At 37.5% G+C, this 15,096-nt stretch overlaps 1 protein-coding gene across 17 annotated transcripts in view; it reads left to right on the forward strand.

Annotated features, from left to right (window-relative positions):
* OXR1 (oxidation resistance 1) overlaps positions 1-15,096 on the forward strand; it is a 221,115-nt gene that overhangs the window by 165,785 nt on the left and 40,234 nt on the right. For all 17 annotated transcript variants that reach the window (XM_087931614.1, XM_087931617.1, XM_087931628.1 and 14 more), the window contains 4 exons: positions 6,841-6,923; positions 11,927-12,034; positions 12,964-13,077; positions 13,543-13,695. In XM_087931614.1, coding sequence (XP_087787740.1) covers positions 6,841-6,923; positions 11,927-12,034; positions 12,964-13,077; positions 13,543-13,695 — 458 coding nt within the window. The remainder of the gene's footprint in view (positions 1-6,840; positions 6,924-11,926; positions 12,035-12,963; positions 13,078-13,542; positions 13,696-15,096) is intronic.

Below are 15,096 nucleotides of genomic sequence, written 5' to 3' on the forward strand. Positions count from 1 at the left end.
TTCGAGTGGTAAATATCAACCTCTGGAAAATCAAAGATGGAAGGAGTTTTTGAAATTCTATATGGTAGGAATATTAATATCCCAGATATATTAGAAGGTATTCCCTGTTTGCATGAACCTCTTAATATTAGAAAATATAGCTAGGTCAACACATGGTCATTACCAAGTTGGAAGGAAGAAATTGATGGAATATCTTCAGAAATAGGAATTGATAGAATATCTTCAGAAATACGCAAGCAACAGCAAAAAAAAATCAGTAAAGATTCAAACCAAATCAAGCCTGGAAAATGTTACAGTGCCCTTTTTGGAAAGGGTCTGTCTAGGTACCAATACTAAAAAAAAAAAAAAAAGACTTAGCATTGTATGTATACTATCATGCAACACTAATTTCACATGCCACCAACGTTAAGTTGTTACATTCTAATGCATTTAAAATCATAGAGTCTTATATGGAAAGATAGATGGCATATGAAGAAGGCTCAACTTTTGTGGAGCAAAACAACCATGGCAAAAAAAAAAGTGTGGATTGGCTACTCATAAGTTCTCCCATGAGCTGTTCAGAGCATCCAGAAGTGGGGGGTGCTTCAGTCTCTTCTGGAAAGGCTGGGCTTAAAACGCCGGGACGTTCCTCCTCCTCCACAGGACACCTCCCCAGCGTCCCCCAGTTTTAGCTCAGCCTTTGTGGTAAGAGGTTGTGCACTCCCTGACTGGTACGGTTTCTGATTCAGCTAAGATTCAGGTTTGCTCTTGGGTTAATTCGGCTTGCAATTTTTTCCCCTATTAATCTGGCGATTTCAAGGCTTGTTGCTCTATTAGGTTATCCCCCCGATCAGTTGAGAGCAGCTCTTTGTGACTGGCAGAGCCTGCCACTTCGCAGGCAGCCTCAGATGGCCACTTCAGGCAATTAGCCTATCTAATTCCGCGATCATCTTATCTTTGCAATCTTGCCGGAACGCTCGCAGCCGTGGCTCACTTCTCCTTACAGGATCATTTGTCTGACATTTTAGAGAGTCAGCAGCAGCGGCTCGTTAAACTACTCAGGCATTTAACATCGGAGATTCTGCCTTCCTGCCATTTTAAACGGGTGGCTTCAAGTTCACACCTAAATAGTTCACCCGCTGGTTTCCCTTCTTGGGGACCGGGGCAAGTATTTTCCCACTCCACTTTCCTGAGATTATTTCTCTCTTAGCCTGCTGGCGTTGGATAAGCAGGCTAGTCCTTAAACAGGATTTTCCCCCCCTCTCGCAATTGCTTTTGGATCGTTACATTGGAGCAAAGCCTTAAGTACCATTTCAAACAGGACGTTTTTGACAGGAAAAGATCCACCCAGGACCTGTATAGCTGGTTTCCCTTGTTGGGGACCAGGGATCCTGAATATTTCTTGCTTGGAGCGCTTGGGGGGGTTCCCTTGCTGGGGACCCTTAGATACTGTTTCCCATATATACAGGCTTACATATAGATATAGGCATATGTATATATATGTGTGTGTGTTTGTATGTATGTATGCATGTATATATATAGAGAGAGAGAGAGAGGGAGAGAGAGAGAGAGAGAGAGAGAGAGAGACTTACACTCCTGGAGAAGTGCTCTACTTTCAACCACGGGTAGGCATCACCCCTAAGTACAAATATTATTATTATTATTATTATTATTATTATTATTATTATTATTATTATTATTATTATTATTATTATTATTAAAGTTAGACACACAAGATTCAGTCCACCACAATGGAAGGTGACAACGTCTTCCACTCCAAGACAAATAAGTCCCGAGATAAGTCAGTGGGCCCCCAAAAGGCCTCTAAGGCGGCGGATAAGGATGCCCATAGACAGCACCAAGCCTTGGAAAGGCAGTTGCAGAAACGGGCCAAGGAGGCGGACAAGATGGCTACAACAATTGGATCAGGGCCCAAGTCCATTGCTGGGGCCCTTGGACTTATCTACCTAGCCCAGACAGGCTTTTTCTGGACAGCCTCCCATAGCCATATCTCCAATGAGCACTGCCTGGCGAAGCCCAGAGGCAACCTTCACCCCTATGGCCGCCGGTTTAAGACAGGAGGAGGGATTACCTGAGACTATTCCCATCTAAATGAGGCAATGGATGGAGATGGCAATTCAAAAGGGCATTGTGGTTGGAATTCAGCAATCCATCCGGACCAGACACTTTTCGGCTACTTCGGAAGCGGGATCCCTGTCTGCTCGATCCTTTGTGTATATGGGACAATATCAAACTCAGGTATTCCCCAATTTCCCTGACATACCAGTCCAGGGTCTTTGGGAGGAGGTAGAATTAGATGACCAGGATGTTCCCATGGAGGTGGGGTCGATCCATCAGATGGACTTGGGGTTGTCAGAGGCTGATCCACTAGAACAAGGAATGTCAGATGACAAAGGCCTCATTCCGGACCAACCTACCTTTTCTGGTCTTTTTCGTCTGCACCTCTTTAAATCTTTATTGTTCAAGGCAAAGAACACCGCTAAACTAGGCACATCAAGTCCTCATCCATTGTCAACAGGGTCTCAGAACGAATCCGGGGACCTAATCTCACAACCGGCTAATGAGGCAGAAACTATTCCTGTCCCTTGTATGTTTGCTGAATTAGTACAAAATCAATGGGCATCAGCAGCATCCTACCCAGCCCCAACAGGGTACGATAAACGATATTATAATTTGACTGGCCTCTTCTTCAACCTTTCCCAATGAAGCTGAGGAAAAGAGAGCACAGTTGGCACTCCGTAGGGCGCACGTTTCTGACGCCTGGGCCATTAGGGCAGCTACAGCTGCATCCTTTTTTAAACGGACCTCCCTACGATGGCTCTTCCACTTGAGGGATATATTGCTGGCGTCAAATGTTAGAGCCCACCAGGACATTGCTAAGATTATTGCAGCGGCAGAATTCTCTGCCGACGCCACATTTAATGCAGTCAAATTCTCGTCTAGAGCCATAGCATCTCACATGTCAGCTCAGAGACTGCTATGGCTCAGACATTGGCAGGTGGATACCAAGCATAAATGCAAGCTGTCATCAGCCCCAATATCGGGGGATAAATTATTTGGCAGTGTCTTGGAGCCTCTGCTTATTGAGAATAGAAACAAGAAAAAAGTGCTTCTCCCTCTTTTTCAGAGGTCTGAAAACAGAACGCCCCAGTTGTTTCGAAGGGGTCCCTTTCGGCCCTACTATCAAGGTCCATACATTCCCAGATCGTAGAGAACATCAGGCTACAGGCCCAGTTTTAGACAGGTGAGGTCTGAATCTTCCGATAGAGGTCAGTGGGGAGGCCAAAACAGAAACCCCAGAGGTACCGGAGGCCGATTTTTTCATCGCCCCAAGTGAGTCCTTGACAGGAGTCCCATTGGAGGGTGGCTAAAATTGTTTGCTGATCAATGGGACAGCTCCACCTCTGATGCGTGGGTCAGGGACACTGTTAGGTTTGGTTTGGCACTAGAGTTTCAATCCTCGCCCCCGAACTTTTTCATTAGGAGTGCTAGGTCCACGGACCCCATTTAGAGCGTTGATGCAGGAGGTTATCATCATCTTCTGCATATTCGGGCCATTAGGGAGGTCCCATCTGAACAAGGGGTCAAGGCTGTTATTCTATATTGTTTGTGGTCCCAAAGAGTTTGGGGGGCTGGAGGGCAATTCTGGACCTCAAATGTCTGAACAGATCATTGGTTTATTGAAAATTCAAGATGACTACTCTCCAGTCCATTCTGCTCAGCATCAGAGAGAACGATGTCCTGACCTCTATAGATCTCACAGAGGATTATCTACATATACCAATTAGACCCGCTCACTACAAATATCTTAGATTTTGCTATTGTGATCGGCACTACGAATATATCGCCCTACTATTCGGTCTGGCTTCGGCCCCTAGGACTTTTACCAAGGTCCTAGCGGGTTTGGCTGCCTCCCTGAGGATCAAATCTATTCGTTTACAATGCTATTTGGATGATATTTTAATTTTGTCATCTTCCAGACATCAATCAAATTTGGATACCAAGATTACCCTGGAGACCCTTCAGGGTCACGGTTTTTCCATAAATTGGGATAAAAGCCATTTGATCCCCTCAACTAGGTTAGTTCATTTAGGGGCAGTGATAGATACCGTGGAGGGCAAGGTTTTTCTCTCTTAGGACAGGTTGAATAGTATCCAGTCTTTGGCCAGAGAGATCAGAGCCTTAAAGAGGGTTTTCCTTGCAGTTCTGTCTCAACTGTTAGGGAAACTGATTTTTTGTATTTCCACTGTGCCTTGGGCTCAGTTCTATTCTAGAGATCTACAATGGTTCCTGCTACCGTTCCAGTGATCCGGAAGAGCCACTTCCAACATCTGGATAAAGGTACCGCACAATGTTCTCCAATCGCTCCGCTGGTGGTTGGGAAACATGATAAACAAGGAGTGTCAATTCAAGGAACCATGCAGGGCAACGATCACGACCGATGCCAGCCTGATGGGAAGGGGAACTCACTTCCAATCCCACACTGCTCAGGGAATTTGGACTATTTACGAACAATCACAAAACATCAACCTGTTGGAGTTGCAAGCAGTTCATCTGGCGTTACGCAGTTTTCTACCCCTCTTCCAGTCATACCACGTTCTGGTCTTGACAGACAATATAACAACCAAGGCCCACATAAACAGACGGGGGTACCCATTTCAAACTTATGATGCTGGAGACAGCCAGGTTGTTCAAGTGGGCCGAGGCCAATCTGTTGTCGCTCAAGGCAGAGCACATAGCAGGGGCCTTAAACACACAAGCGGACTTGCTCAGCAGGGCCATGATAGATCAGGCAGAGTGGCGCCTATACCCGTCTCTCTTCCAGGAAGCATTGCGGAAGTTTGGGCAACCGGTGATCGATCTATTTGCCTCTCCCCTCAACGCCCAATTGCCCTGGTATATTTCAATGTACCCAACTCAGGGGGTGGAGACTGTCAACGCTCTGCGATGTCAGTGGCCTCCCGGACTTCTGTTTGTGTTTCCTCCACTCCCTGTAATACCCAGGTTGATCCAGAAGTTATTGGAGGAACGAGCGGAATTGATATTGGTCACCCCTTACTGGCCCAAGTGAACATGGTTCGCGGACTTACAGGACCTGTCGAGAAAACAACCTTGGAAAATTCCACTATTGAGGGTTTCCCTCTCGCAAGGGCCAGTACTTCACCCGGACACATAATGGCTCAGCCTAGCCATATGGAGGTTGAGCAGAACTGTTTAAGGACCCAACAGATTTCAGAGGATGCCATTGCCACCATACAAGCATCCAGACGGTCCTCTACAAATCGTATATATGAGGCCACATGGTCCGCTTTCTGTCTCTGGTGCCGGGGGCCTAAGATCAACCCAACTGCCCCATCAACAGGACAATTGTTGGACTTTTTACAGGAGGGGTTGACCAAGGGCCTATCTCCAAATACTTCACTCAGACAGGTGGCGGCCTTAGCCTCGGTGATATCCTGGGGTGACCTTCATTCCATAGCGTACCATCCACATGTCCGCAGCTTTCTTAAGGGTGCTGCAAACTTACGACCTCCTGTAATTCACCGCTATCCCACTTGGGAGCTCAACAAGGTGTTAATCGCACTTACAATTGGCCTGTTCGAGCCTTTAAGAACCGCTAGTCTCAAATTCCTGACATATAAGGTGGTCTTCTTAATTGTGATCACATCAGCAAGGAGGATTTCCAAATTGGCAGCATTGTCGATGAGAAAGGACCCGTGCGTGTTTCATGCGGATTTGGGGAAAACATGTAGTTATGGCCATGCTTGAAGATATGAAAATGTAAATGCTAGCAGAGTGATATTGAAAAAGAGAGCACATTGGATTTTCAAATGAAACCAGCTGAAGTAATAATTGAAGTGGACATACAAATAATAAACCACAAGAATAGAGGTGAAGATGCTTCTTGGATGAGAAGTGAAATGTCTTCAAAGGAAAAAAAAAAACTCCAGTTATTTCTTTAAAAAGCATCTTTGGGACAACTATGACTTGGATGACTGATAATCTCTATTGACATCTTAGAGACTATATCTCTTTTCCAACTCATTCACTCCAATTTTAAAGGATGGCCATATCTATATCTACAACTAAATATGTTCTGAGATGAGCAAATAGAAAAAAAGGGTCTTTTTTTCCTATTTTCTTTTTAGTCTCTGTGCACCATTTATAAAACTCTTTTGCACGTCTTGAAGTTATTACAGAATTACAGAATTTAGTTTCTTACAAGCTGAAGAAAAGGACTTAATCGGATAAAGTTTGCTTAATTTTTGATCAGTGAGAAAATGTGGATTTCTGAACAAGTGATACTGAATGCTTCCCAGCAACTCTGACTGATTTACCACTTGTTAAATGTTTTTAAATGTTTAATAATAAAAAATAGCACAGATGTATATAACTTGCCATTAAAGTGCTATACAGCTGTGTTTGAAAAACTAGCTAAAGTTAAGGACTAATCTCTGAAGCTGATTTTAATTTACTGCAAATAACAGGCAAGCTATACGTAATGACAATCTAATTAAATATGTTAGAGAACTGTTATAACCTTGCCCTATATTGAAAAAACTTTTCATCTAGTTTCTTGTGATTTAGTAATACTTTAGAAGGCTTGCAGCTATTGATAAAGCTAAGGGATTTCTAAACACTAAAGTGTAATAAATTTAGAGGAATGAAGTCTGTTGTGATAGGTAGTTGTCTTAGGCTGGCCATAGTCTCACTGGCTGAAAGCTATGTAACTGGTGAATTACATGTCTGCAAGTGATGCTGTAGTCGGCAGTGTGTGACAATCCTGAGATGAGAGAAAGATGAATGTAATAATGCATGCTTTGCCTCAATTTCTTTCAGATACTGGCCAGAAGAAGACTATAGACAAGAAAGATGGGAGACGCATGTCTTTTCAAAAGCCAAAAGGGACTATAGAATATATCGTAAGTTGTTGCTCGGGTACATAATTTTCAAGATACACTGAAAATTTGTTAATGGGATTGAGAAGCACTATGCTGAATCTTTTCAAACATAATGTAGAGTAAGTCTCTTAAACTTTCCAGTCTTCCTGTAGATATTATATGCTAATAGTAGATCATTAGTTTTAAAATATATGCCTTATTGTACTTTTAGAAAAATCACCCTTACTGCTTCTAATGCTTTTAATATTGCTAATAATCCACTGAGTATAGATTAATATAATGTTGTCCCATTTTACCAGTGTGATACACAAATATTTTTCTTTTCTTATAAGTTTCATTGACTTATTAATATGTCAGGGATCAGTTTTGTTTTTTAATCATTCAATCATCAGAATGCCGAGTCTATGTGTTCTTCAAATGACCCTTAAGCAGAAATATAGTCAGTGTTAAATTTCTGGTTACTAAGGGAAACTAGAAGTCTGAATTAGGAAATAGTTTATTACATAATACCTATATATTTATGGTTTCTAGATAGAATTTTCAAATTGTACCACTGTAAATCAGTTCAGTGTTTTCATTTTTAAGTAGAAAGGACTTGTTTGAAATGAAACTTAGTAAAAAGCTGGCTATTGGGATTCTATTTCTATGTATGTACTATGAGTATTTTTGTAACAGTTTAAACAGACTTTAGACTTACTCTAAAGTTGTATTGCTCTTTTGCTTTCCATTGCTGAATTTGAGAGATACTGATGAGTATATAACCATAAAATGTAATTAGGAAGTGAATTGGTTCCTTCACTTTAAATGAATTACTTGTATAAACAATCTGATACACAGTGGTATCAGCTAGCACACAGTTCTGCATTTCTAACAAAACTGCTTTGAATGACTTGTATTAAACTACACAAGCAGAGCTTTTGTGTCAATTTCACAGTGTAAGTCTATATAATGTGTGTGTTAGTAAAGTTATCAGATAATAAGCTTGTTAATGAAGTTATTATACACTTAGATTTTGATTTATTTCAGCAGAGGAAAATATAGTCATGGTTTCCAGTAATCAAACTCCTTTCAGTGAATTTGGAAATGTTCAGTTGATAACAAATATAAAATATTTAAGTAATTTGTACCATTGTACCAATTGTAACAAAATTTAGAGTTTTAAGAGGGCATACTACAAAATGGTCTCTAATTACTTTTCCAAGCAATTGAAAATAATGTTGTTAAGACTTTCTATTGCCAACTTCATTATCCTTAAAGTGCTTGTATCAGAGTATTAAAGAGACTGGAAATGTTTCATTTAGTTTTTCCATTTCTATCTCAAAATAACTAATAACTTGTCATTATTACATAGTGTATTAGGACTTCAGTTTGCTTATTGTTTGTTACATATTTTTGACCTGACTTGTTTGTATTTCTATTTTATATTATTCCCAATTCCCAATAATTCTCAAATTATTAATATAAATTTGGAAATATAACAATGTATACAAATTTCTTCTATGTATTTATTCCTTCTCATGAAAATCCTGTTAGCATGTAAGATTAACTTCTGAGAAATCCTCCCTGATAAATACATGCAATACTTGGAAATCTTACTTTTCTATTAAATTATATACAATATTTTCCTTTGGAAAAAAATTATTTGAAAATATCAGAAAGAGGAAACAACTTTTTGGAAAAAATGCTGTAGATGACACACTCTCATAATAATGTACTCCTCTTATCTGAAAAATTCTGGCTTGTTCACTCCAAAAATGGAATATATTTCCTATGATAAGCATTGTAATTAACTTTGAGAACTGCTTTAAATAATTGCTTATCACAATTATAATTGTTTATAAAAAGTAAGACCCATCAATATTCTAGTACCTAAAAACTTGAGCAATGATCAGACTTTTAGTCTGTCCTTTTTTGTTGTTGCTGTTGAGGGTCTGTGAAAAATGTATAATATAATAGGATTTTATCCACTATTTATTAATAAAGAAATAAAAGAAATCATGAGATTAAGAAAAAGAGTACACTTTCCAATCTGTTGTAGAAAGAAGTTCTGAATACTAAAATTCAAACATGTTGCAGTCCTACTTACATGTGAGTTTGAATGTCAGTTTATTTTAAGTTTCTTACAAAGAAATATTGTAGAGCTTACAGTTATATAACTAATCAAAGGACCCTAAATATGGCTTTATCTGTGGAAAGCTTACAATGTTCGAAATTAATGCACTTTTTATTTCTAGTCATATATTTTCAGTAAATATATTTAGGAGTTCATGATCAGTATTAAAATAATCCACAATACACATTTTAATAAACATAATGAAACCCAGTCGTATTCTCCACAATAGATGTTGGCAGTTGTGCCTTGGTAATTAACTGAATCTTGGCCAGGTTTCAATAATTAAAAAAAATAATTCAATAATTAAATAAAATATTTATTTTGTGTTATCATTCTGTATGTTGCCCATAATGATGTGACAAGAAGATAAATGTCTACTCTTCCCCTGTTCCATCTGAAAATATGGTACAACTCATACAATATTCAGAGATTCAACTCTGTTACTTAGGGAATTATAAGGCGATAGAACTTTAGTTCAACTTAGAAATGAATAGAGAGCATGATTCAATACTTGATTCTCCCTTGACAAAGTCATTCAATGAGTAATCTTGACATTTCATTTGTGGAATTATTATACAGTGAGCTTTTGATTTCTTATAGTACATAAATATAGCCATGTTATCTAGTGGTCAGACTCATTTCAGTAAATATCATATTTATCTGATACAGATATGAACTATTTAAGTAATTTGTATCCTTGTATCAATGTTGCAGATTTCAGAGTGCATATATGCAAAATGGTCTGTAATTTATTTTGCAGAAGATTTAAATATTACCCATGTATGGATATATAATCCTATTTGAAGCAAACTGTTGCATTAATTTTTAAAGCCAGAACCATCTAATAAGCCTCCATTTTGTTCAAATTCAGTTTAAATTTATTATCTTTTTCTACTCAAAATTAAGTCTAGATAGTGATTTTTTGCTTGAACCTTACTTGACACAAATGACAAAGAGAAATAGAACTGGGTACCATTCCAATGATCTTTGCCAATTGACCAAAATTCCTCAAGCATTGTAACTGAAACAATAATTTCTATTGCTTGATGTTTGTTTTCAGCAAGCACCATGTTGGCCAATGTTCACATAATTCATTTTTAAAAGAGGGGTTTGTTTGGGGTTTATAATAAGCAAAATGTCTCAATGATCCAGCAGCAAATGCTTCAAAAGTTTTGATATCTATTTGACAAGTAATTGTCTTTCAGCTTCTCCTTAGTATTTACTGAATCTAATTAAAAATCTTTGGTGCACATTAAAAAATAACATTTTTGAATTTTTTTATTAGAAATGAATCAGAAATAGTTGACAGAGCTTGGGACATGGAACCACCATATAAATTATTCATTAATTCTGTTTTAATGAACTGGTATTGCTGTTGGAGAGTAAAGTTTTATTTTAATCTAAACTAATCACATTTTATAATGATTAGTGTTTTGTCCTACTCCCTGCTTCTTTCTTTCTTTGGAATACCAGGTAATCCCCATTTTATGGTAAAAGCAGTTTGTATGTCAAATCGGAAACAGCTTTTCATTCCCAGTGCAGCAGCTAAGAAAAGATTTAAAATTTGAGAAAACTGCATGCTGATTATTAATTTTTAGAAGGCCTTATTTTTTAAAACAATTCTATTAGAATTGGTACTTAAGTAAGTCAAACACTTTTAAATTGTTGCAAATAAAATTGTAGGTATCTTAAATATTTGGTTAGTTGGTCTTTTTATGTTTGAAATTTATTTTGTTTATTTATTTATTAATTATTTGGTTTGTCAATTGCTTACAAGATAATAGGTATAAGTAAAAACATAGTTATAAATACATGGATACATATAAGAAAAATAAAAGAAATAAAAGAAACAATAGGACAGGGACGGTAGGCACGTTGGTGCACTTATGCACATCCCGTACAGACCTCTTAGGAAAGGGGTGAGGTAAATAGTAGACAGTCTAAGGTTAAAGTTTTTGGGGTTTGGGGAAGAAACCACAGAGTCAGGTAGAGTATTCCAGACATTATGTTGTTGAAGTCGTATTTCCTGCAATCAAGTTTGGTGCGATTAACTTTGACTTTGTATCTGTTGTTTGCTCTTGTATTGTTATGGTTGAAGCTGAAGTATTCATTGACAGGCAGGACATTGCAATGCATGAGTTTATATACTATACTTAGATCGGACCGAAGGTGATGTAGTTCTAGGTTTTCTAGGTCTAGAATTTCAAGTCTGGTGGCATAAGGTATTCTGCAACGAGTAGAGGAGTAGAGAACTCTTCTTGTGAAATATTTCTGGACTTTCTCAACTGTGTTAATATCAGATACGTAATGTGGGTTTCAGACTGATGAGCTGTATTCAAGTATTGGTCTAGCAAATGTTTTGTATGCTCTAGATATTAGTGTAATATTACCAGAGAAAAAGCTACGTAAGATTAGGTTAACAACTCTTAACGCCTTTTTGGCTATGTAGTTACAGTGGGCTCTAGCACTTAGATCATTAGAGATGAGTACTCCAAGGTCTTTGACAGAGTTTGGATCATCAACAAGGTCTTGACTATTCAGCCTATATTTTTTTCTGATTTTTTTTTCAATATGTAAGACAGAGCATTTGTTGAGATTTGAAGTTGTCATTTGTTTGACCATTCTGATACATAGTCAAGGTCTTTTTGAAGGATAGCAATATTGTCTGTGATTTTGAATAGCTTTACATCATCAGCGAAGAGAACGCAAATTTATTCAACTCCAGCTTAGTCAGAGCAACTGACTATTGTTTTACTGTATTTCAATCCTACTAATAAGATGCAGGCCTGAACATTTTTCTTGGTTGCTATTTTCTTTTAAAAATAGACAATATAATAATATGCTAGACCTTCAAGAATGTAGGGAAGACTTGATTACATATCATTTAATTGCATTTATGTTCTCTAAACAGGTGGAGTCAAGAGATTCTTTGAATACTGTGGCCTTGAAGTTTGATACTACCCCTAATGAATTGGTGCAGTTAAACAAGCTGTTTTCCAGAGCAGTTGTTCCTGGACAGGTATTGTCTACATGAGATAAATACAGTAAAACTAGATGAAGAGTAATCAATAGTTTATTGAACATTACATCTATTCCTTCCTTTGGCGATGATTATCTTAACATTAGCGGATCAGGAAGAAGGGATAAGCAGAGAACTCGCTGGCTTGTTACCATCAAAGCTGATACGAAGATGAACATCCAACAACTGAAAGAAGTTATGCTTGACAGGGTAGTATGGAGAACTCTTGCTTATAAAGTCAACAAGAGTCAGACATGACTGAATGGTTAAAACTAACTAATTAATCTTGTGACATGGAGGAGAATTGTAAAATATTGGAGAGTAATACAGTGGAGCCCCTGCCACAAATAAATTGGCATCAAACCTTAAAATTTGTTTGGGTACAGAATATGGCAGGAGTAGGTTTGGATTAAAGCTGAAACTCCAGATCCGCTTTGAAAATTTAAATAGAAAATAATCATGGTTACAAGTTATCCTATGTAATAGGACAATTCTGTAATTCAAGAATGAGGGCATATATTTAACATTTTTCAAAGTTTTATTAAAAAATAATTTATGTACAGATTCTATAAAAGGGAAATAAAGTCTGCTGGAGTAAACATAACATGAATGAAATTTATATCACATATAAATGTGGATATGAAATCTAAGCAAACTCTAAAAGCTAATTGAAGATAAACACAGTAAAATATGTATCATCCACAAGGCATTTCATGAAATATCTGACAATATAATAACTTCTGTACCAGTTCTAAATGCCTACTGATTTATGCAAAAACAAATTTTTGATCACAATATTAAAAAGTTTGCAGTTCTCTGCAAGACATTTATGCAGATACGTCTTTTTGAGCCTTGTGCAAATAATGTTTTACTTTTTAAATAATATATAAATCAGTTAAATCAGATTTAATCAACATGTGTTTTTATAGGTGTTATATGTTCCTGATCCAGAGTATTTTTCCAGTGTGGAGAGTTCCCCCTCACTTAGTCCTGAAAGTCCTTTGTCACCTACATCTTCAGAAGCTGAAGCTGAGAAGACAGCTGTAAGTGTGTAAATATTTCTCCCCCAAGGAAGTATTCCTGAAGAGTAGTCAAATTGTAGTATGCAGGCCTCATTGTTCTGATCAGAACTGAGACACACTGATAAAAAAATCTATTTTCATTTTCGAATAGTTTGGAATGTTGATGTGGATGTTAACAGCACTGTCTTGAATGTTGGTACTTTTAATATTAAATAAAACTATAATACACATTTTTCTATATTGCTTTGTGAAATACTTTTATATACGTTTCATATACCAACTTGTGATTTAATACTTCTGTGATTTAATACTTCTGTAGAATTCATTCCCAACACATATGGTAATAGTCGTTTTAAAATGACTCATTTTTATCATTTACTTGCTTTGAACCTCTCTCTTATACTACATGGGTTTGGCAAGGATAAGCCTACATTTATAAAACACATCCCATTTTTGGTTCCATCACTGAAATTTTTGTTTTTGTAGGATTCAGATGGGGCACAAAAGAAAGAAACAACAGCCATACCAGCATATCCGTGTGTTCGGTCTACAAGGGTTGTGTCATCCACGTCAGAAGAAGAGGAAGCTTTCACAGAAAAATTTCTCAAAATCAATTGTAAATACATTACTAGTAATAAGGTACATAATGATACATTTCTTACATAAAATGTGTTAATGTACCTAAATTATTTGAGAATTTTCCTTTTATTGGGATGGAATAATTTTGGTAATTAATTGATATTAGCTATAAATAGAAGTTAACCTTAAAACTATATCAAAGCTATACATTACCATACTAAATTCATCCACTTTGTCACAGTAATGATGGCAATATCTAATAAAAAACGTAGCAGCTGAGTTGAAAGATGCAACAGAAGATACACATGGATTTTTATTGACTATGTAGATAATAGAGTCTTGTCATCCTTTTATAAATAGCATATTTGTAAAGAATCTTGTATATATGCTTCCACAATCTTAATATTTAGACTATCTTTTCTGTTCTCAGACAATAGGAAGGAATACTCGTGGGTTATCTTAAAAATGTTAGAGAATTCTTATCCAGTTGTACTATAGAAACATTAATTCACTTCAGGCATTGAAATTTAATAGACACGGCCCAAACCAAGCAAGTTCCATTTAAAATTACATGTTTATTGAAGAAGAGGATGTTCCCTGAATTTAAGATGATCTTCCCAAAAGGAAGACAAACAAGAAAACAAAACCTTCACAAGCAGGAAATCCTTATAGTGTCTAACTTTCCCTCTTTATCAATTTATTATTAGCAATTCCAGAAGAATCTAATGTCTTCCTAAGAAAATGTGTGCATAGGTTTTATTGTGTGTCTGTGTGTGTAACTTACAGAAGTCATACTCTCCTCAAAAAAAAAATGGAGCAGAGGCACTGTTAGAATAAGGGGCAAAAAGTACTAAATACTGCCTCTTAGAAAGATATCCCAATTAATTAATTAATTAATTTTCCATCTGCATTTATTCAAGATTGCTGCTCACATACGAAAAACTCTTGTAGCGAATTACTCAAAATTGCATTCATATTCACTTTCCTCCTTCCAGCAAGGAAAGGCAATAAAGAAAAGAAACATGATAGAAACTAGGTCAATGAGGGCAAACCTTTTCGGCACCGAGTGCCCAAACCGGAATGCGCATGCATGTGTGTGTGCCGAACACCAGAAACCCGAAGACCAGCTGGCCAGTGCACGCATGCCTGGTTTTTTGGCCATTTTGGGGGCCATTTTTCAGGTCATTTTTGGCCATTTTCTGAACCATTTTCAGGCCCTTTTTGGGGCTGTTTTCAGGCTGTTTTTTTTTACCGTTTTCAGGTCATTTTTTGGCCTTGAAAATGGCCTTGAAAAACGGCCTGGTTTGGGGGCATTTTTGGGGCCATTTCTGGTGCTCCAGCACCTGTGAAAACCAGTTGGCTGGTGCTCATGTGCATGTCATAAACCAGAAGACCAGCTGGCGATGATGCACATGCCTACAGAGAGGGCTCTGCGTGCCATCTCTGGCACGTGTGCCATAG

This window comes from Pseudonaja textilis, chromosome 3, assembly GCF_049901715.1.
Source record: "Pseudonaja textilis isolate UNSWEBS1 chromosome 3, rPseTex1.2, whole genome shotgun sequence".
Lineage (NCBI taxonomy): Eukaryota > Metazoa > Chordata > Lepidosauria > Squamata > Elapidae > Pseudonaja > Pseudonaja textilis.